A 22311-nucleotide genomic window follows, 5' to 3' on the forward strand; every position below is an offset into this window, starting at 1 on the left:
ACTAGAAATGTAGGGTAAGAAGTTTGCTGGATCCAATCTGAGGTAGGTGATACAGAAACTGATTTTGTTGCAGATACCTGTTCATGCGATTCAATTTGGGTAAATATAATTAGCAACATGTTATAACACTCATGTTATAACACTCAAGAAGGCCAAGCTGTACCAACCATGTTGAGATCTGTCTGAGGGACGATGGTCTTCAGTTTCTCCACCTGTTTGCCGTCAACAATACCCTCCACTATCATGTCGATAGTGCTGGGCACGTACTTTACAAACAGCTTCTCCAGGTGTGGTTGTTCCTGTTCAGGAAAAGACAAGCAAATGCAAGATGAGACATTTCAACATCAATTTTGAGAAAGCTGAAAGGATAACACCTTTATGCATTTTACTGTGTCATGTTCCTTACCTTTGGAGGTCTGTTGCTGACCCATTTCTGCCAGTAGGGAGTATAGCGAAGATTTTTGGGGTCCACAAACACCATCCCACAGCGAGAAACCGTAGCAGGGGAGGCATACTGCAGATCTCCAACCTACAACACATGATGGACAAATGTATTTACGATTCACATTGAGAAATTCTTCAAGTGATAGTTCACCCAAATTACAAAATGACACATTGACTTCCTTACCCTGTAAGCAGTCTATGGACAAGGTATGACAAAAATTCATGCTATTTCGTTTCCACATGCTAACATTTTAGAATTCGTGGCACAAATCCCCTTCAAGTCATGGGACCGATATAATTTTTTTTCACGCATCACGTCCAAATTTTTCACAAGTATCTAAAATTTGTCGTGAAGCTCAACAAAGTCACTTATAGATGATTTGAACATGATGTGCGAAAAATGCTAACATGGGTCCCATGACTTGAATGGGATTTGAGCCACAAACGTGTGTAATTTTGTAATTTGGGTAAACTATTCCTTTAACAACTGTGCAAGTAAGGTGTGGTCTGAAGAGACTATAGTGATATTAGTGACAAACCTCAAATAGCATAGCACAGTGGTTCTGCAGGCGTATCCTCTCTCCATTGGCCAGGGTGAGCAGCTTGTTATCATCCATTACTGAGTTCATGTTCTCCACCCACAGAGCATCCACATCCCCATCAAACAGGATGTACCTGTAGGTAAGGGTTCATGTGGCAACAAGAGAAATACAGTCAGGTCCCAAATTATTGCCACCCTTGATAAAGATGAGCAAAAAATACAGCATAAAATAAATAATACAAATACTGTGCTTTATTGTATGCAAAAAAAAAGGAAATCATATTATTTTATACGAATACAATTGCTCAGAAAAATAGATTTTGTTTAACAAGTAATATTTTTTCCCCCCAAAGAGATAGGGGGCAAAATTATTGGCACCCCTGTTTTCAATACCTTTCCATACCTCACCTTGCAAGGATAACAGCACTGAACCTTTTTCTAAAATGTTTTATGAGATTGAAGAACACATTAGAAGGGATCTCAGACCATTTCTCCATAAATAATATTTTCAGACTCTTGATATCCATTGTCTGCGCTTTTGGACTACCCTCATCAATTCAAACCACAGGTTTTCAAAGGGGTTCAAGTCCAGAGATTGAGATGGCCATTGCAAAATGCTGATTTTGTGGTCAATTAATAATTTATTTGTGGATTTTGATGTGTGCTTGGGGTTATTGTCTTGCTGGACGATCCACTTGCGGACAAGTTTCAGCCTACTGGCAGAGGCAACCAGGTTTTTATCTAGGTACTGGGTAAAGTTCATACTGCCATAAACATTAACAAGGGCCCCAGGACCAGTGGATGCAAAATAGCCCCATAAAATTAAAGATAAACCACTATATTTTACAGTAGGTAATAGTATTCGGTTCTTTTCTGCTTGGGCATCCTTATTTCCTTACTGGTGTGCGTGGCCAAAGTGCTCTATTTTCATGTCCTCCAACAAATGTAAACGCCTGGAGTTTGCTAAATGGCACTTGGATTGGAACTGGTACTATGGTCAGATGACATGAAAATAGAGCAATTGTATTAGTGTAAAATTATATATATTCTGTAGAATAATAGTGAAGACATCAAAACAATGAAATAACATATGGAATCATGTAGTAACCAAGAAAACTAATCATAAGACATTTTAGATTTTAGATTCTTCAAAGTAGCCACCCTTTGCCTTGATGATAGCTTTGAACACTCTTGGCATTCTCTCAACCAGCTTCATGAGGTAGTGGTCTGAGACCAAATAGTTAAATCTTGGTTTTATCAGACCAGAGAATCTTGTTTCTCATGGTCTGAGAGTTTTTAGGTGTCTTTTGGCAAACTCCAAGCAGGCTGTCATGTGCCTTTTACTAAGGAGTGGCTTCCATCTGGCCACTACCATAAAGGCCTGATTGGTGGAGTGCTGCAGAGATGGTTGGGCTTCTGGAAGGTTCTCCCATCTCCACAGAGGAACTCTAGAGCTCTGTCATAGTGACCAGCGGGTTCTCGGTCAACTCCCTGACCAAGGCCCTTTCCCCCCAATTTCCCAATTTCTCAGCTCTAGGAAGAGTCTTGGTGTTTCCAAACTTCTTCCATTTAAGAATGATGGAGGCCACTGTTTCCTGGGGACCTTCAATGCTGCAGAAATGTGTTGGTACCCTTCCCCAGATCTGTGCCTCGACATAATCCTGTCTCGGAGCTCAACGGATAATTCCTTCGTCCTCATGGCTAGGTTTTTAATCTGACATGCACTGTCAACTGTGGGAACGTATATAGACAGGTGTGTGCCTTTCCAAATCATATCCAATCAATTTAATTTACCACAGGTGGACACCAATCAAGTTGTAGAAACATCTCAAGGATGATCAATGCAAAACCAGGATGCACCTGAGCTCAATTTCGAGTCTCATAGCAAGGGTCTCAATAATATGTAAATAAGGTATTTCTGTTTTTATTATTAATACATTTGCAAAAATGTATAAAAACCTGTTTCTGCTTCGTCAATATGGGGTATTGTGTGTAGATTGCTGAGGAATTGTTATTTATTTAATCAATAAGGTTGTCTGTCACATAACAAAATCTGGAAAACGTCAAGGTGTCTGAATTCTTTCCGAAGGCACTGTATATATATATATATATTTTATAAAAAACGTACACTGCTCAAAAAAATAAAGGGAACACTTAAACAACACAATGTAACTCCAAGTCAATCACACTTCTGTGAAATCAAACTGTCCACTTAGGAAGCAACACTGATTGACAATACATTTCACATGCTGTTGTGCAAATGGAATAGACAAAAGGTGGAAATTATAGGCAATTAGCAAGACACCCCCAATAAAGGAATGGTTCTGCAGGTGGTGACCACAGACCACTTCTCAGTTCCTATGCTTCCTGGCTGATGTTTTGGTCACTTTTGAATGCTGGCGATGCGTTCACTCTAGTGGTAGCATGAGACGGAGTCTACAACCCACACAAGTGGCTCAGGTAGTGCATTTCATCCAGGATGGCACATCAATGCGAGCTGTGGCAAAAAGGTTTGCTGTGTCTGTCAGCGTAGTGTCCAGAGCATGGAGGCGCTACCAGGAGACAGGCCAGTACATCAGGAGACGTGGAGGAGGCCGTAGGAGGGCAACAACCCAGCAGCAGGACCGCTACCTCCGCCTTTGTGCAAGGAGGTGCACTGCCAGAGCCCTGCAAAATGACCTCCAGCAGGCCACAAATGTGCATGTGTCTGCTCAAACGGTCAGAAACAGACTCCATGAGGGTGGTATGAGGGCCCGACGTCCACAGGTGGGGGTTGTGCTTACAGCCCAACACCGTGCAGGACGTTTGGCATTTGCCAGAGAACACCAAGATTGGCAAATTCGCCACTGGCGCCCTGTGCTCTTCACAGATGAAAGCAGGTTCACACTGAGCACATGAGCACATGTGACAGACGTGACAGAGTCTGGAGACGCCGTGGAGAACGTTCTGCTGCCTGCAACATCCTCCAGCATGACCGGTTTGGGGGTGGGTCAGTCATGGTGTGGGGTGGCATTTCTTTGTGGGGCCCCACAGCCCTCCATGTGCTCGCCAGAGGTAGCCTGACTGCCATTAGGTACCGAGATGAGATCCTCAGACCCCTTGTGAGACCATATGCTGACACATGCACATTTGTGGCCTGCTGGAGGTCATTTTGCAGGGCTCTGGCAGTGCACCTCCTTGCACAAAGGCGGAGGTAGCGGTCCTGCTGCTGGGTTGTTGCCCTACGGCCTCCTCCACGTCTCCTGATGTACTGGCCTGTCTCCTGGTAGCGCCTCCATGCTCTGGACACTACGCTGACAGACACAGCAAACCTTTTTGCCACAGCTCGCATTGATGTGCCATCCTGGATGAAATGCACTACCTGAGCCACTTGTGTGGGTTGTAGACTCCGTCTCATGCTACCACTAGAGTGAACGCATCGCCAGCATTCAAAAGTGACCAAAACATCAGCCAGGAAGCATAGGAACTGAGAAGTGGTCTGTGGTCACCACCTGCCAGAACCATTCCTTTATTGGGGGTGTCTTGCTAATTGCCTATAATTTCCACCTTTTGTCTATTCCATTTGCACAACAGCATGTGAAATGAATTGTCAATCAGTGTTGCTTCCTAAGTGGACAGTTTGATTTCACAGAAGTGTGATTGACTTGGAGTTACATTGTGTTGTTTAAGTGTTCCCTTTATTTTTTTGAGCAGTGTATTTCACCAGGTAGGCCAGTTGAGAACAAGTTCTCATTTACAACTGCGATCTGACCAAGATAAAGCAAAGCAGTGCGACAAAAACAACAACACAGAGTTACACATAAACAAACGTACAGTCAATAACACAATAGAAAGATCTATGTACAGTGTGTGCAAATGTAGAAGAGTAGGGAGGTAAGGCAATAAATAGGCCATGGAGGCGAAATAATTACAATTTAGCATTAACACTGGAGTGATAGATGTGCAGATGATGATGTGCAAGTAGAGATACTGGGGTGCAAAAGAGCAAGAAGATAAGTAACAATATGGAGATGAGGTAGTCGGGTGTGCTATTTACAGATGGGCTGTGTACAGGTACAGTGATCGGTAAGCTGCTCTGACAGCTGATGCTTAAAGTTAGAGAGGGAGATATAAGACTCCAGCTTCAGTGATTTTTGTAATTCGTTCCAGTCACTGGCAGCAGAGAACTGGAAGGAAAGGAGGCCAAAGGAAGTGTTGGTTTTGGGGGTGACCAGTGAAATATACCTGCTGGAGTGCGTGCTACGGGTGGGTGTTGCTATGGTGACCAGTGAGCTGAGATAAAGCGGGGCTTTACCAAGCATAGACTTATAGATGACCTGAAGCCAATGGGTTTGGCGACGAATATGTAGTGAGGGCGAGCCAACGAGAGCATACAGGTCGCAGTGGTGGGTAGTATATGGGGCTTTGGTGACAAAACGGATGGCACTGTGATAGACCGCATCCAGTTTGCTGAGTAGAGTGTTGGAGGATATTTTGTAAATGACATCGTCGAAGTCAAGGATCGGTAGGATAGTCAGTTTTATGAGGGTATGTTTGGCAGCATGAGTGAAGGAGGCTGTGTTGCGAAATAGGAAGCCAATTCTTGATTTAATTTTGGATTGGAGATGCTTAATGTGCGTCTGGAAGGAGAGTTTACAGTCTAACCAGACACCTAGGTATTTGTAGTTGTCCACATATTCTAAGTCAAAACCGTCCAGAGTAGTGATGCTAGTCGGGCGGGAGGGTGCGGACAGCAATCGGCTGAAGAGCATGCACTTAGTTTTACTTGCATTTAAAAGCGGTTGAGGCCTCGGAAGGAGTGTTGTATGGCATTGAAGCTCGTTTGGAGGTTTGTTAGCACGGTGTCCAAAGAAGGGCCAGATGTATACAGAATGGTGTCATCTGCGTAGAGGTGGATCAGAGAGTCACCAGCAGCAAGAGTGACATCCTTGATATATACAGAGAAAAGAGTCTGACCGAGAATTGAACCCTGTGGCACCTCCATAGAGATTGCCAGAGGTCCGGACAACAGGCCCGGAAGCCTGATTGCATAGTGGAGAAGGTACGGTGGGATTCGAAATGGTCGGTGATCTGTTTGTTAACTTGGCTTTCGAAGATTTTAGAAAGGCAGGGCAGGATGCATATAGGTCTATAACAGTTTGGGTCTAAAGTTTAGCATTGGATATAAAATACCTAGAAACGTCAGGTTGAATTCTACAAGGGAATGGCAGTGACATGGTCTTTACCTCCTCTCCTTTTTGTCAGTGGGCTTGTTGATGTCTCTGAAGATGTTGGACAGTATCCCATCAGTCCAGTCACGGGTGACAGGGTCCAGAATGCCGTACACCTCGATGACACTCATGGCTTTAGGGTTCAGGCAGTAAAGCTTGGTCACCAAGCCTAACCTGTAGGCATGAAAACAACCACAATTATGAGGGCTACTATTCCTAAAAACACTCTCCGTTGAACGCTTTGAGAAGCAAGGCTGTTGTGATGCCAGCTGTCACAATGGTCTGAGAGGCACTGACCTGGTCTGGGCCTGGCACAGAGTGCTGATGACCACTGACTTGCCTCCACCTGTGGGGCCCACCACCATAGTGGTGTGTCTGGTCATCATGGTCTCATACATCTGCACCACCTTGTCCACCTAAACACCACAGACACTCAGCATTAGAAACAGGGACTTATCAACATCTTCACTTTCATGTGTAGAAATAATAATTTGTCATATTTCAATGCAGATGGACATTTTCACAAAGTTGCCTATGCCCTGAGATTTAAAGTTTAGACAGAGAAGGGTAGCCAGGGCACCTGGTTGGACAGGATGAGGTATTTGTTCTCCATCAGGGTCTGCTCCACAGCATCATTGAAGCTGGGGTAGCACACACGGGGGCAGTCAAGCCCTGGGAACAGGTCTGAGATCAGCCCCAGGAACAGAGGCACATCCTCAAACACAAACTTAGGCAGGTTCATGTCCCGCAGGGCACGCATCAACACCACATCCTGAGAGAGAAAAATGGAGAGAGTGGGTGAGGAGTAGGTGAGGAAGGAGAACGGGAGAGAGAATGAAAAAAAAACAGAGGGATAGAGAAAGAGAGTGATTGGGTGGTTTTATTTCATTGCCCTTGAAGACATAAAAAAAAAAAATATATAAAAAAATGTCTTCAAGGGCAATGAAATAAAACCACCCAAAACTTCCAGAAAATCATAAATGCTCTCTTTGTCTCCTTACTGTAAGTACAACACATAGGAATCGTATCACAGTGGACTTTGCATAATTTCACAGGGCTTTACCTCATTGAGGTCTGGTGAGCCTCTCTTCAGTTCTCCAGCCATTACTAACACAGATTTCAGAGCCCGCAGGCCAAAGTCATAGTGGAACTGCTTAGACAGCTGCTCCCTGGCCAACTTGTACAGCACCGTCATCTTCTTGGCCAGAATCTACATTAAAAGGAAGATGACTAACTGAGTGAGTGTGCGTCTAACAATGTCAGACAACACTTATCTATAATATTGTAAGTGGGTTTTTGTGTGTGTGTGTGTGTGTGTGTGTGTTGATGAGAGGATGTGCTGCTCACCTTAGCCAAGAGGAATCCCTCTGAGAAGAGCATGATCTCACAAATCATCTGCAGGTCAGGGACGATGACCACCACAGGTCTGAACAGGGCTTTGACTGACTCAGGCAGCTCTGTGCGTCCAGCGTAGCCAGGGTTCATAGTAATGAATATGCCCATGCGGTCGTCCATGCTGATCTCCTGGCCCTCAAACTGACACCCACAACACATAGAGGGTACTGAGTTAAAATCGTCCTGAGTCAATGTCACCAACAGTCTTGAGGGAAAACATCCTAAAACTGTTATTACCTTGCTATAATGTTCTGTAGCAATATTTTGTGATTACCTACTCAAATTGCAAGGTTTTAGTATCACCCTCTCTCAATCCAGAACTGTCCAGGCAGTCTCCAGACATCTAAGAGATGACTGTGTGTCATAATAACTTACATGGAACCTCTTGAGGTGCAGGATGAGAGCGTTGCGGATGGTCTGGATCTGGGAGGAGATGACAGACAGCACAGAGGCATCGATGCGGTTGAACTCATCAAAGCAGCCCCAGGCACCACACTGAGCCAGGCCAGACAAGATCTTCCCCACAGCCTGGAAACAGAGGAGGGGGAAGACAGAGGAGAGGAGAAGCATGATAAATTAATACATGAGTTAAATAAAGAAACTATTCATGTGGACTACAATAGAGGAAATAAAGCTTTCATTTTGGCGTGAGGGGCGTCACCATGTAGTCCATGCCCTCTCCACAGTTGGTGACCACACACAGGAGGCCCAGAGCCTTGGCCAGGTCCTTGGTGGACTCTGTCTTCCCCGTTCCAGCCGGCCCTGCGGGGGCTCCACCCAGGTACATGGACAGGGCCTGAAGCAAGCAGAAACACAGTGGTAGTTACAGTTAGACAAAATCATTCACCTTCATCATTCAACAGTGTATAAATACAGACTGACAAAGCTTTCTGAGGTTCAGGTATTGTACTTGTGTGAGGGTGAGGTAGATGCGGTCAGTCAGCGGGGTGATGACCAGACGACCATTCAGTCCCATGTACTCATAACCATATGAGAAAGCAGCACTGCACTGGCGCACAAACAGATCATCGGGCTCCCGGTCCCAGTAGAACCTCAGCTGGCTCTCCCACTCAAACTCACGGGCATCCATTATACTGCATGAGAGAGAAATGAGGAGAAACATAATCTAGTTTTCATCTGAAGTCATATGTCACTACATGCAATAGAGTAAGTGTAATAACAAAGCACTATGTTGTTCCCTACCTGTCCCGGACAAAGTTGTCCACAATGTCCCTGGCATGGACGTCGATGATGAGGACAGTGTTGATCTTGCTACGGTCGTTCTTCTTCATGGGCTGAGTGATGCGTGTGACCAGCTCGTCTATTTGCTGGTGCATCTTCTTGGCGTAGTTCTTCAGCGCTTGCTTGTCTCCCTTCTTCACCTTCTGGAAGACGTCCTCCACCTCCCAGGTCCACCACACCTGGTTCCCAGCCAGCACCACCATCCCCTGGTACAGCAACATCCAGTCAATCCTGAGGGAAACACACACTATGGACTGGTGCTGCTGAATATTTCACTGGCATCTTACACACAGACAAAGTTTTACTTTGAAGACAGGAGTAGGTCTGTGTGTTTCTGAAACACACTAACCTGCCCCTGTCTTCACAGTAGCGGAAGATGGCTTCCTTGGTGATGAGTCTGTTGGTCCTCCTCATCTCCAGCAGTACTCCAGTCATCCAGTCCTCCACCCGGCCCTCAGCTGGCACCGGCCGCTTCAGGTCCATCACCTCTCCCTCCGCAGACACCAGGGCCCCAGCCACCGTCTCCCCGTTACCCCCCACGTCAAACCGCAGAGACGCTATGTTGTCATACATCTGGGTGGGAGGAAAAAGGGAGAGAAAAGGCAACGTTAACTCCACACAATTTAGGAACCAACTTTTAACAAGGAAAAGAGCAGGTCTACAAGCACCCGTGCTTAAAATCGTGAGCAAGAAAAGCCACAAAGATGACTACACCTTTGATCACCTGAAGATAACTATCTCTGGCCTGTAGTGACATGCTAAGGTACCTTTATTATGTGCTCCTGGACGCAGACAGGGTCGCTGCTACCCAGAATGCTGAGCAGCTCGTCGTCTGAGATGAAGAAGAAGCGAGGGAAGGCGTTACGTTTGGAGTCCAGGTAGTCGTTGAGACTCTTCTGGCAGCGCTCCAAACCATCACTCAGACTCTGCAGGTCAGTTAGCCGGTTGGGCACCAGACAGCACCTCTTAATTCCCGGGTCCTTCACTGTATCTGTCATAATCTAGAGCAGACCATGCAAGCACACAAAACTAGGTAAGACAATACCGTCTAAAAGCATTACGTGTTGTGTTTAATTATGTTCTAATAGAAGTGGGAGTCAAGTCAATCACCTTTTTGAACATTTTGTCAATGTTGTCGAATTTCTTGGCTTCCTCAGGTAACTGAGAGCGGATATCCCCTCCAATGAAGATGCTCTCTAGGTACATCCACTTCCGCTGCACCAGCATCCAAACCTTAGGGGATGCCATATAATTTCAGCACAGATCCTGTATGGGTGGTTACCATTATACTCAACGATGGTTTCAAAGGACAATGAGCTTGTGATGAGAGTTGTACGCAACAGTATTTGAACTCTTCTGTGAATTAGGACCCAAAGGTCACTGGCTATGTCCCAAAGGGCACCTTATTCCCTACATAGTGCACCATGGGCCCTGGTAAAAAGTAGTGCACTATATAGGGAATAGGGTGCTATTTGGGATGCACCCATTGACTGACCTCTATGACTTCGCTGATGAGGGACAGGCTCTTCTCCCACTGTTGTACGGTGGCCAGGAAGGGCCCTACAAAGCGGCTGCCTGCCATACTCTGAAGGTTCATGGCGTTGTCATCCAGGTTCTGCAGAATCTCGTCCACCACCCCCAGGATAGAGCCACGTTCCTGGGTGCCTTTGAAGTAGCGCTGCACACTAAACTTCATATTCTCCCAGGTCTCCACCACCTCCTTCACTCCCTGTACACACACACACACAGATACCCATTATCTAAATGTAAATGACATATAAACTCAATGTTTAGTTAGTGATACTGACCATACAATGTTGAACACACAGCAAAGAGAATTGTACAATTACAGCTTTGTGTGATGAAATAAAAGTCCTAAAGGGGTTGCTTGCCTTCTCAATGCTGAGCTCTTTGACAGCTGAGGTGACAATCTCACCGATGACATTGCCATACTTGTTCAGCTCCATGGCGAACATGTTCTCTAGAGTGAAGGTGTCTGGATTCATCTCAAAGCTGGTGTTAGTCCTCTGCATCAGCTCCCTCCAGTGTCTGAGGGGGATCAAGGACAAACACACATTCACATACTCTCTGTATAAATAAATACATTAAAACCACATTCACTTCATTTGTCTGTAGTTTTTTCAGGAGGTATTTTGTTGGCCTTCATTTATGTGCTCTCTGACACCTGGAGTTGCATGGCAAATGGTCCAGGGACACAAGGAAAGCACAAAGGACAATGCTCAAAGACTAGTTAGCCCTTCCCCCTTGGTTTTAGGTTGAAATGTACACTTTCAGATGTTATAAATGGAATTAAATGCCTTTGTTCTCGCTCTTCTCCTTTATACAGTCCATGGAGGAAGGTTGTATGATCAATTCTCATTTCCTTGGCTTCTAGGCATCCCTTTGTTCATGCTTTGTCTTATAAGTTAACCTTAGGCTCTACAGTATATGCCTAGAAGTATGCTTTGTAATGCTTGTTAATGTTTTATAACTTACGCTTTATGCTTTGTATGTGAATCCATTCATTGTACAATTTTAATTAAATATCTGCCTTTGATATAGACAATTCTCAGACCAATTCTTGCGAGTCAACGTCAACTCATTGCCTAATGCTTGCAAGTATATTTTAATTATCTTTATGGAGTCAGATAAACATTTTAATTGGCTAATTGCATAGTCTTATTATGAGTCTGATGTGATGTATATATAATATCCTGTATATACACATATCAAATATTACTTCCCACTACAGTCATGCGATTGTTATAGGGCCTGTGTGTTGATATCAGGTTCTGTCACCTAAACATCCTACTCTCTAAGTCCACATCCATAGGTGATTAGGCGTACCTGTCTCTGAGGGCCTCGTTCTTCAGGTCCAGAAGGAGAGGCAGGGACTCCTTGAACTCCTTCATGCGTCCCTCTAGGAAGAAGGACACAGGCAGGGCCCGCACATCTTTAGGCAGCTTCCTCAGACTCTTAATGAAGCTCTCAACGCCCTCCTGCAGCAGCTGGATGTTCAGGTTCACCCACAGAGTCTGGGACCACTCCGTCTTAGCTGCCTGAAAGACACACATGAGGCAACACACATAAAGGCAATGCACACAGAACTCTAGAAAACATTGGGTCCATACTTGCAAACATAAGCACGCATTTAAAGTTAAACAGGTTCTCACGCACAAAATGCATATCAGCCAATTAAAATAGTTGATTTACTAGCATATGACCGACGTTAAATTGTAGCTTGTCCCATCAGACAACATGGTACAAGTTAGCCCTATGCTAACTTCACCAGGTGGAAGTGATTATATCCTAGCACAACTTCTGCTTCAGCCTATCAATGATCTTAGATTTTCTATCCACCAACAAATGGCATTTCTTAAAATTGGTCGATCCTGCCCACTAGAAGGATATGTTAAACCTACAAATTCAAGGTTTACTTGTTTCATTGGTCTGTAACAAAATGTTGTGTGCCAATATTGCACTAATGCATTCTTGACTAAGCTACTATCTACTACTAACGTTAGACAACATTTTCCTGTTTTCGCATATATGACAATTTCACTCACATCCATGTGCTTTTATGGTGTTAGGTTCTAAATAACAGGGTAAAAACTGACAGACAACTATAAAGAGCTCAAACCAAGTTAATTCACCCAAAGGGTCAGACAGCTGAACAGACAAAGACATGTTCCCACCAGCACAAATATATATACTCCAATTTAGGTGAACTCCTCCTTCCCTCTAAACATTACATCTTTATTGCGAGGCAGGAAGTTAAGTGATGTGGTTAATAAACTGTTCCTTCTCCCTTACTGTTAGCTGACGTGACCTCGACCCCCATTCCTCACTAATCCACAGCTCTACACCCTTATCAGGGACCGCAACCATGTGATTTCTTTTCCTCACACAGTAAGATTCCAATCCCCTGGCTCATATCCAACCTTAATTGACTCCACCATATACATTCCTCCTACAGATAACCATTAACTTCTGGTGTGTGTAACAACCATACTGTGGCCCTTCTCCTTGCCATAGGATACCTGATGTTTAACAATATTTCAAGTTTAGAAGTCAGAACCCATCAATGGAAAAAAAGATAAATGAGGTCCTTACAAGAAAGCTTATTATACATCGTTAAAAAAACAAAGAGCCTTATATATTTGTCAAATCGCAGGTCTCATCACTTCTAGGTGGAACCCACTACTAAAGTGGTTGACTCATAATTGATAGTGCTTTTTAACAATGGGTTCGAGCCATCCTCACATGAAGCATTTTTGTTAAGGAAAAATCTGTTCAATGTTGGTCCTTGAAGTTCGATTCAAAAGACATGTGACAAAGGGGGTTATTATAATAGTGCAAAATTATAAAACATTGTAGGCCTGCATGTAAGTATAGCATACATGAGAAAATACTAATGACAGCCAAGTGTCTTACTACATTTAGAGTTGATTTAAGATGCAATACTGCCACCTGTAGGATGATAAGAGTGCAAACTATTTCTACTGTACAGTCGTGGCCAAAAGTTTTGAGAATGACACAAATATTAATTTCGACAAAGTTTGCTGCTTCAGTGTCTTTAGATATTTTTGTCAGATGTTACTATGGAATACTGAAGTATAATTACAAACATTTCATAAGTGTCAAAGGCTTTTATTGACAATTACATGAAGTTGATGCAAAGAGTCAAAAATTTGCAGTGTTGACCCTTCTTTTTCAAGACCTCTGCAATCCACCCTGGCATGCTGTCAATTCACTTCTGGGCCACATCCTGACTTATGGCAGCCCATTCTTGCATAATCAATGCTTGGAGTTTGTCAGAATTTGTGGGTTTTTGTTTGTCCACCCACCTCTTGAGGATTGACCACAAGTGCTCAATGAGATTAAGGTCTGGGGAGTTTCCTGGCCATAGACCCAAAATATTGATGTTTTGTTCCCCGAGCCACTTAGCTATCACTTTTGCCTTATGGCAAGGTGCTCCATCATGCTGGAAAAGGCATTGTTCGTCACCAAACTGTTCCTGGATGGTTGGGAGAAGTTGCTCTCGGAGGATGTGCTGGTACCATTCTTTATTCATGGCTGTGTTCTTAGGCAAAATTGTGAGTGAGCCCACTCCCTTGGCTGAGAAGCAACCCCACACATGAATGGTCTCAGGATGCTTTACAGTTGGCATGACACAAGACTGATGGTAGCGCTCACCTTGTCTTCTCAGGACAAGCTTTTTTCCGGATGCCCCAAACAATCGGAAAGGAGATTCATCAGAGAAAAATGACTTTACCCCAGTCCTCAGCAGTCCATTCCCTGTACCTTTTGCAGAATATCAGTATGTCCCTGATGTTTTTCCTGGAGAGAAGTAGCTTTTTTGCTGCCCTTCTTGACACCAGGCCATCCTCCAAAAGTCTTCGCCTCACAATTGAACCGCTCTCCTTGAAGTTTTTGATGATCCGATAAATGGTTGATTTAGGTGCAATCTTACTGGAAGCAATATCCTTGCCTGTGAAGCCCTGTTTGTGCAAAGCAATGATGAGGGCACGTGATTCCTTGCAGATAACCATGATTGACAGAGGAAGAACAATGATTCCAAGTACCTTCCTCCTTTTGAAGCTTCCAGTCTGTTATTCGAACTCAATCAGCATGACAGAGTGATCTCCAGCCTTGTACTCGTCAACACTTACACCTGTGTTAACGAGAGAATCACTGACATGATGTCAGCTGGTCCTTTTGTGGCAGGGCTGAAATGCAGTGGAAATGTTTTTTGGGATTCAGTTAATTTGCATGGCAAAGAGGGACTTTGCAATTAATTGCAATTCATCTGATCACTCTTCATAACATTCTGGAGTATATGCAAATTGCCATCATACAAACTGAGGTAGCAGACTTTGTGAAAATTAATATTTGTGTCATTCTCAAAACTTTTGGTCACGACTGTAGTTCCACTTTGGATCATCCTTCTCTAGTGAAATAACACTTAAGACAAAGCAGATGATTATAAAAATGCGTGTAAAATGTCGGCCTACTTTTAGGCGTACACGTCCATGTAAGATATCCTATGCAACCAGATTTGCAGGCAATAGCAGTGTGTTTGTGTGCAAGGCTGAAATTGAATGAATGTTCCTTTTCAACACACTAACCCACAGGTGTCAAACTCATTCCACGGAGGGTCGAGTGTCTGCGAGTTTTCGCTCCACAATTGTACTTGATTGATGAAATAAGATCACTAATTAGTAAGGAACAACTGAAAGGATAAACCAAAAACCTGCAGACACTCGGCCCACAATGGAATGAGTTTGACACCCATGCACGCACTAACCCAATAGGCTACATATAAATCTATATTTCAAAGGGGGGGGGGGGGGGGTGACTAACGTGAGATTCGAACTCTTGCCAAAATCTTCGACTAGGAATTTTACACAGACAGCAATTTGACCAGTCAGTCAAAGACACGTGATAGCCTAGTTGCTTAGATCAGAAAGTGCTGTTGGACTGAGGTATGTTAAAGATGCTTCCATGAACAAGTGTTGGAACATGTCCAACTACGTCTAGGATTTTAATTGGCTGCAGAAGCTGTGCCACGATGTAACCATGCCACCTGGTGAGGTTAGAAAAGGGCTAACATGTGCCATGTTATCTGATGGGACCAGCTACTATAGAGTACCACAATATGAGTCATAATACCCATAAAACCTAGATGTCAAACAGGGAATGGTTCCAATCGTTTTTCCACCATTAGTTTTTCCCATAGGGGATTTTAGAAACACTTAAAATAAGGGCTGTGATTTGTGTAGGCTTACCCTGGCGTGACGTTTTGATAACCGTGTAAATCACAAGGTGACTTTTATCAATATATTCGTCTTTATTTCCACTGTGAGGCTCTATATGACTTTCTGTCACATGCAAGTAAATCAACCATTTTAATTGGTTGATACACATTTTGTGCATGAGAACCTGTTTAACATGAAATGCTTGCAAGTTTGGCGCCATTGTGTTCTCTACTACACAAACACACACTGTACTCAACCCACAAACTCGTACCTTCTGAGACTTGTAGATCTCGTAGATCTGTCGCAGGCCCTTCATCTCCTTCTGTACATTTTGCAGCTCTGTGTACATGGTGATTGGCAGGTCAAAGAGCTTCTCTGCATTGGCCAACTCTTGACGTCCCGCCTCTATTTTGGCTAGTTCTGTCTCATAGGTCCCCATCACTGTCACTCCTACACAAAGAATGGGAAAAGACAGGTCCAGTAGAAAAACATTAAATCACCCAGTAAGCAGTGATGGGGCTGTTAGGACAGTCTGATGGGAAGGGGGTCAACACTTACCTTTCTCTAGGTTGTCTCCCACAGCTCCAGGTCCATGCATGTTGAAGCTCTCTGCAAAGATGGTCAGCTCCTGCTTATACGTCTCAATCTGCTCCTTGGTAATCTGTGAAACAGGGGAGAGGGGATGTACATTTTGGGATGAGGATCAAAATGATAGATATAGGTGAGACTGTGATGGTAAAGTTAGTGTTGGTCGAGGTGTCGTGGCGTCTGTCTCACCTCAGTGAAGGTCTTCTTGACCCGTCCTAGGCTGCGGTCCACCAGTCTGGATTCTTCAAACAGATCACTCCACAGGCGGCCGATACTAGCCGACAACTGCAGCTCCTCCTCCGTGGCCTGCAACACACACAGGGATCCACACTCAAAACAGGGGACAGCAACACAATAAACTCAAGAGAGAAAACTATACGGACTTACACTAAACACACAAATAACGAAGAGACAATATACAGACACTCGAGTAATGTATGTTCCTCACCTCTACTTTGTACATGCCCAGGGTCCTGTATCTCTCCTGGATGTCAGTGAACCTCATCTCCACAGCCAGAGACATGTCCCTGATGTCTGAGATGGTGCCCAGGACAAACTTCAGGTCCTCCAGGGTGTTTGGGCTCCTCTTCAGGTTCTCAGACAGTTGCTATTCAACAATACAATCATACACAAACATGAGGGGTTACTTAGTAAGGAATAGAGTTGAAGAGTATAGCAGCAATTCATAGTATGATGCATTTCTTTTTTATTTAACCTTTATTTTATCAGGGCGTCATACTGAGACCAAGGTCTCTTTTACCAATGAGCCCTGAATTACAGAAATTACAGAAAATACACACATCAAAATATAAATACATTGCTGTGAAAAAGTATTTGCCCCCTTTCAGATGTTCTCTATTTTTGCAATTTATTTTTATACTGAACGTTATCAGATCTTCAACCAAAACCTAATATTAGATAAACGGAACTTGAGTTGACATTTATTTTATTTTATGGATACTTACTTTATTTATTTAAAGTTATGTAACTCCCAATTCCCCTGTGCGAAAAAGTAATTACCCCCTTACACTCAATAACTGGTTGTGCCACCTTTAGTTGCTATGACTGCAACCAAATGCTTCCTGCAGATATTGATCAGTCTCACATTGCTGTGGAGGAATTTTGGCCCACTCTTGCATGCAGAACTGCCTTAACTCAGCATCATTTATTGGTTTTCAAGCAGGAACTGCTCTTTTCAAGTCCTGCCACAACATCTTAATTGGGATTAGGTCTGGACTTTGACTAGGCCATTCCAAAACTTATTTTTTTGTTGCTTTTTAGACATTTTCATGTGGACTTGATTGTGTGTTTGGGATCATTGTCTTGCTGCATGACCCAGCTGTGCTTCAGCTTCAGCTCACAGACAGATGGCCTGGCCATTTCCTGTAGAATTCTCTGATACAGAGCACAATTCATGGTTCCTTCTATTAAGACAAGTTGTCCAGGTCCAGAGGCAGCAAAGCATCCTCAAACCATCACACTACCACCACCATGCTTGGCCGTTGGTATAAGGTTCTTACTGTTGAATGCAGTGTTTGGTTTTCGCCAGATATAATTGGACCCATGTCGTCCACAAAGTTATACTTTTGACTCATCTGTCCATAGAATATTCTTCCAAGAGTGTTGATGATCATCCAGATGCTTCCAGTTGCTTTTTGGCAAACTTTCATCAACTTTTTTGGACGAGATGGGTCCAATTATGTCTGGCGAAAACCAAACACTGCACAGTTGTAATACAACTGTCTGCCGTAAAAAAGTGCAGTGCGCTATGATAAACTGCTTCTAACAGCTATAATAAAGTGGCAGCTGCGTTCATATACAGTAGATGATGTCGCCATAATCTAGGACCGATAGGAACGTTGACTGAATAATAAGTATGCAGTACCAGTAGCTCATCCCGCAGGTTGAACAGGTCCTCTCGGGCTGACTCGTTGAGCAGTCTGCCCAGAGAGTTGACCCAGGCCTGGGCGTTCTCCTGCACGGTGCGGGCCAAAGGCTCCAGGTTCAGCCTCATGATGTGCTCATCCTTCAACAGCGGCTGCAGTGCCACCTCTACACTGACCCGGGCATAGAACTGCAGCTTCTCGTCATACATGACATAGGAGGGCCTCTTTGCGGCAAACTTCTCCATGACAATGGCCTTGTCCAGCTTCCAGAGGGGCCGGTAGCGCTTCCAGCGATTGAGGTAGCGTCCCACGGCGCTAAGGAGGCGCTGGATATTCTGGGAGACGGCCATGGCCCTTTCATTGACCTGGGGTTGCTGACACACCTCGCTGTAGAAACTGAACACCACCGACTCATCCTCTCCATCAACACGCTGAGGAGGACACTCTATACAGGTGCCATGCATCCAGCGCACAAACCGCTAGTGGGGAAAGAGAGTCACACCAGTCATACACTACACAGGGATGTCTTCTTATATGTTGGTAAACAGGTATGGGGGAGGGGAAGGGTGTTGTGTCCTACCTTGGTGCTCTCTACACAGTCTCTGACACACTGCATGATGAGCTTGTACACCTCACTGTTTTTGGGGTGCAGCACAATCTCAGGGGCAGACAAGATGGTTTCAATTTGGAAAAGTGGGGTGTTGCCCATTATGGCCAGGTTAAAAGTCTGGATGTTCCTACAAGAGAGAACAGAGATAATGCACTGTTATGTCCACACCTTTCATCTCAAATCATGAAACATTACCAATTTTTCCATAGCTTACAATACCACAATGTGTATTTGCCTGTACTTAAAGCCACCTGGAAAGAGGTATGCTAAATGTCCCACCTGAGCACCATCTTGGTGAGGGAGTCGAAGACCTTGCGTTCCCAGTAGGTGTAGTACTGGCCCATGCGCTTGGCTTTGCCACTGTTGGTTTGCATGATCAGACTCTCCATCTTGGTGAGCAGGGGGCCAATGGCTGTGTACTTCCTACTCAACAGATTCAAATCCTTCGCCCTCTCTCGCTCGATCAGCTCACAGAACTCTTTCACTCCTAAAACCAGTTACAGTGAGGGCGGGCTAAAATACTGAAAATGCCAGTTTATCAGACTCTCGTTCCCACTTTATGTGATATTTTAGCTTACCCAATGTCATTCTAAATAGTATTGACATTCTGTTTACCTGGAAGGTCATTAGATTTGTCTGGGGCTGGAAATTTGAATAAGTTGGCTGTCTCAATGGACTGCAACTTGGCATCAATGTCCCTCTCATTCTTCTGAATTTGATTGACGAGCGACTCAAACTTAGACGCAGCCTGGGTGCCTCGGTTGATGAACTCAGAGATGCCTTAAACCAGAAAGGACAGATACCTCTGAGTATTGTGACATGTACTCACATTGGGGAACGAAAAACAATGAAAACTTCAAATGCACATTTATTTCATTATATCAGAGCAGTGCGTATGTACCCAGGGCGTTCCAGTTGAGCCTCTTGTATCCTGAGCGCATCACTCTCCTCAGCTCCTGGATCTGCTCGGCCAGTAGGAAGAACTCTGCATCATTCAGACAGTCCATCAGAGAGTGGTAGCGGTTCACCAGGTTCTTCAACCCATCCACATATCTAGTAGAACAGTGTTAAAGCAGGTTAAGACAACTGTGATGAGTACACCAACTGGTTTAGCTGTTTCCATCTGTTGCCACTCGGTGTTGGTTGTGTGGAAATATCACCTGAGGAATTTGTCCTCCTGCAGAGCCACATTACGGGCAAGCTCAGGCACAGAGTAGCCCAATTGTTCCAAGTACTTGGTCTCTGAAATGATCTCCTTCAGCTCCGGGGCAAAATTCATCATGTAACGCACCCCTCTCTCCATGTCACGCTCAGTTGCTGGGCCAGTCTGAGAAAGAAAGAAAGTATGCAGAGATGAGAAAACATAAGGGACATATGACCCAAGAGACAACGTTAAGAAACTTCACAAGATGTTTACAGGATAGACTTGTTCATAAAAGCCTTGCTAGTGAGGAAAGGTGTATTTCATCCTAGGTCCAGCCGCCCAGTGGTGCGTTACTATGTACCATGTCTAGAGGGGGCTGTTCTCCGGTGACGACCCCTGAGCTGTTGACCATGACCAGCAGGGTCCTCTTCATCAGCAGGGGCAGGCTTTGTTCCGTCTCGTCACGCCAGCGCTCATACTTCTTCTGCTCATACTCCTTCATACAGATCCCCACTTCCAGGTACCTGGCCTTGGCCTAAGGAGAAGAAGATGGTGCTGTAAAAAACCTGTTTCAGACAAAGGTTTTTTTATCCCAAATTGCACCCTATTCCCTATGTAGTGCATTACTTTTGACCAGGGAATAGGTTTCCATTTGGGAGACATACATGTGATGTACAACATGGAGCAATTACTCTGATTAGTTAGTTAGTTGCTCAGTGCTCTCACCGCTTTGCCTGACTCACTCTCCAGCATATCTGTGACCTCCAGGAAGCGGATGATGGTGTGTTTGATGTGGTAGAAGAGAGAACGCTCCCAGTAGATGGCTCCAGCCACTGGGGGTTGGTTCTTATTCAGAGGAGGGTTGTCCTTGCACTTCACAAATATCCCGTTGATTATGTCCACCTATCCCACAACACACAACAGTGACCAAGCTTTCCTAAAGCTCACACCATTAACATGACTCCATCCAGATGCCACATTGTGTATACAAATTATATGATTTGAGTGCGAGTACCTTTTGAACTCTACAAATTATATGAAAAATATACAATTATATATTATAAGCCTGGAGCTAATGTCAAGACCAATCCAATCAACACATTTGTGTTCTTTTCTGTTCTTTTGATGTCCGTTTCCTAAGGTACCTCTTTGCAGTACTGGGCCAGGATGTCGTTGAACTTCATCATCATCTGGTTGTTGATGGCCTCTCTGGAGCGGATGTGTTTGAACTTCAGAAGCATGTCGAAGGCTGCCGACGCAGAGCGCAGTGTCTTGAAGGACTGGTCAATGAAGTTGATGGCCTCTCCTTCGATAGCCTGGGTAGACAGACAAGGTGAGAGGAGTGAATCATGACTTGGTGATGAATGAATGAATGTGGATTCCAAAATTGCTACCAGGATGTCCTGCTGCTCCCACCTGAACCTTGGCCTTGAAGTCCTGCATGACCATCTTCCAGCTGCCCATCTTGCGGATGTTGAAGGGGTCGAAGCTGAGCTCCTTGATGGGCACCACCAGGCTGTCTACCCAGCGCAGCACATCGTCAATACGCTTAGGATCCCCCGTCACTGCCTTCAGCTCTGGACCAAAGATGTTATAGAACTCCTCCAAGATCTGCAAAAGTATGTTCCTATTGTGTTTAGCCAGAAGTGAATGCCTTACAATAGGTTTTCAGAAAGTTTGAGCATTCATAGAACGCATGGGAAAACAGGGTGTGGGTTAGTCATTGAATCAATAAAGGATATGCATGTGATCGGTCTGTTTAAGGTTAGATTGAGAGGATGTTGAGGTGTTTGTCACTCAGGCAGGTTGAACTGACCTGGAGAATTTTGTACAGGTCCTGGCAGATGGAGGCCATATAGTCGGTCTTCTCAAATAGCTTTTTGCGGTCAAACTCCCAGCGTGGGTCTCTACCTGATGTCTCAATCCTGGCCCGCACCTCAAAGTAACAAGCCTTCCACTGGTCTAGCACCTGCTTTCCATCCTGAGCTTTGGCCTTTGCTACCTCCCTCTTGTCTCTGTCCATTACAAAGAATATAAGATTCAAGCCAAGACAGCGACATACAGTACATGTCATTGTAAAGAGAGGATGAGAAAACATGACTTTCGTTTAAAAACTTTTAGGGTTATGGATTACAGTTAGGATTTCAAAACTAAGTGTGGAGTTAGTTGAAGTCATGAGAAGAGGTAAGAGGGCAGGGTCAACTCACTTGAAGAGCATGCGGACATTGACGACGCGAGCCACACGCTCAGACAGCTCCCAGGCAATGCGCTCCATGAGGGGCACCATGCGTTCGTCCTTGTTGTAGTGGCTGGAGATTATCCACACCATGCGCAGGCCGTTCATCATCAGAGGGATGGTGTCCAGGATCACACCAAAGTCTGCCCCCGTGGCCAGGTTCTGGAATACACAAGACAAATGCTAAGTTGGGGCATGGAGAAGAGCTTACAATTTCGCCTCCGGGATATAAGGACGACATATCAAAATAACTTATT

General features: G+C 44.6%; 1 protein-coding gene across 1 annotated transcript in view; it reads right to left on the reverse strand.

Annotated features, from left to right (window-relative positions):
• Positions 1–22311, reverse strand: part of dnah10 (dynein axonemal heavy chain 10) — a 48287-nt gene that overhangs the window by 19339 nt on the left and 6637 nt on the right. Inside the window, exons 9-42 of the mRNA XM_055919913.1 lie at positions 22026–22216; positions 21635–21833; positions 21235–21429; positions 20964–21134; positions 20545–20721; positions 20180–20353; positions 19835–20001; positions 19576–19727; positions 19290–19454; positions 18954–19161; positions 18645–18801; positions 18064–18543; positions 16627–16785; positions 16368–16484; positions 16149–16251; positions 15862–16040; positions 11680–11891; positions 10725–10881; positions 10328–10561; positions 9943–10065; positions 9600–9833; positions 9182–9405; positions 8794–9063; positions 8501–8684; positions 8252–8386; positions 7966–8118; positions 7543–7731; positions 7259–7405; positions 6776–6967; positions 6493–6611; positions 6211–6369; positions 984–1119; positions 407–529; positions 168–299 (exon numbers count right to left, since the gene is read on the reverse strand). Coding sequence (XP_055775888.1) covers positions 168–299; positions 407–529; positions 984–1119; positions 6211–6369; positions 6493–6611; positions 6776–6967; positions 7259–7405; positions 7543–7731; positions 7966–8118; positions 8252–8386; positions 8501–8684; positions 8794–9063; positions 9182–9405; positions 9600–9833; positions 9943–10065; positions 10328–10561; positions 10725–10881; positions 11680–11891; positions 15862–16040; positions 16149–16251; positions 16368–16484; positions 16627–16785; positions 18064–18543; positions 18645–18801; positions 18954–19161; positions 19290–19454; positions 19576–19727; positions 19835–20001; positions 20180–20353; positions 20545–20721; positions 20964–21134; positions 21235–21429; positions 21635–21833; positions 22026–22216 — 6117 coding nt within the window. The remainder of the gene's footprint in view (positions 1–167; positions 300–406; positions 530–983; positions 1120–6210; positions 6370–6492; positions 6612–6775; positions 6968–7258; positions 7406–7542; positions 7732–7965; positions 8119–8251; positions 8387–8500; positions 8685–8793; positions 9064–9181; positions 9406–9599; positions 9834–9942; positions 10066–10327; positions 10562–10724; positions 10882–11679; positions 11892–15861; positions 16041–16148; positions 16252–16367; positions 16485–16626; positions 16786–18063; positions 18544–18644; positions 18802–18953; positions 19162–19289; positions 19455–19575; positions 19728–19834; positions 20002–20179; positions 20354–20544; positions 20722–20963; positions 21135–21234; positions 21430–21634; positions 21834–22025; positions 22217–22311) is intronic.

The sequence above is a fragment of the Salvelinus fontinalis genome, chromosome 4, assembly GCF_029448725.1.
Source record: "Salvelinus fontinalis isolate EN_2023a chromosome 4, ASM2944872v1, whole genome shotgun sequence".
NCBI classification, from domain to species: domain Eukaryota; kingdom Metazoa; phylum Chordata; class Actinopteri; order Salmoniformes; family Salmonidae; genus Salvelinus; species Salvelinus fontinalis.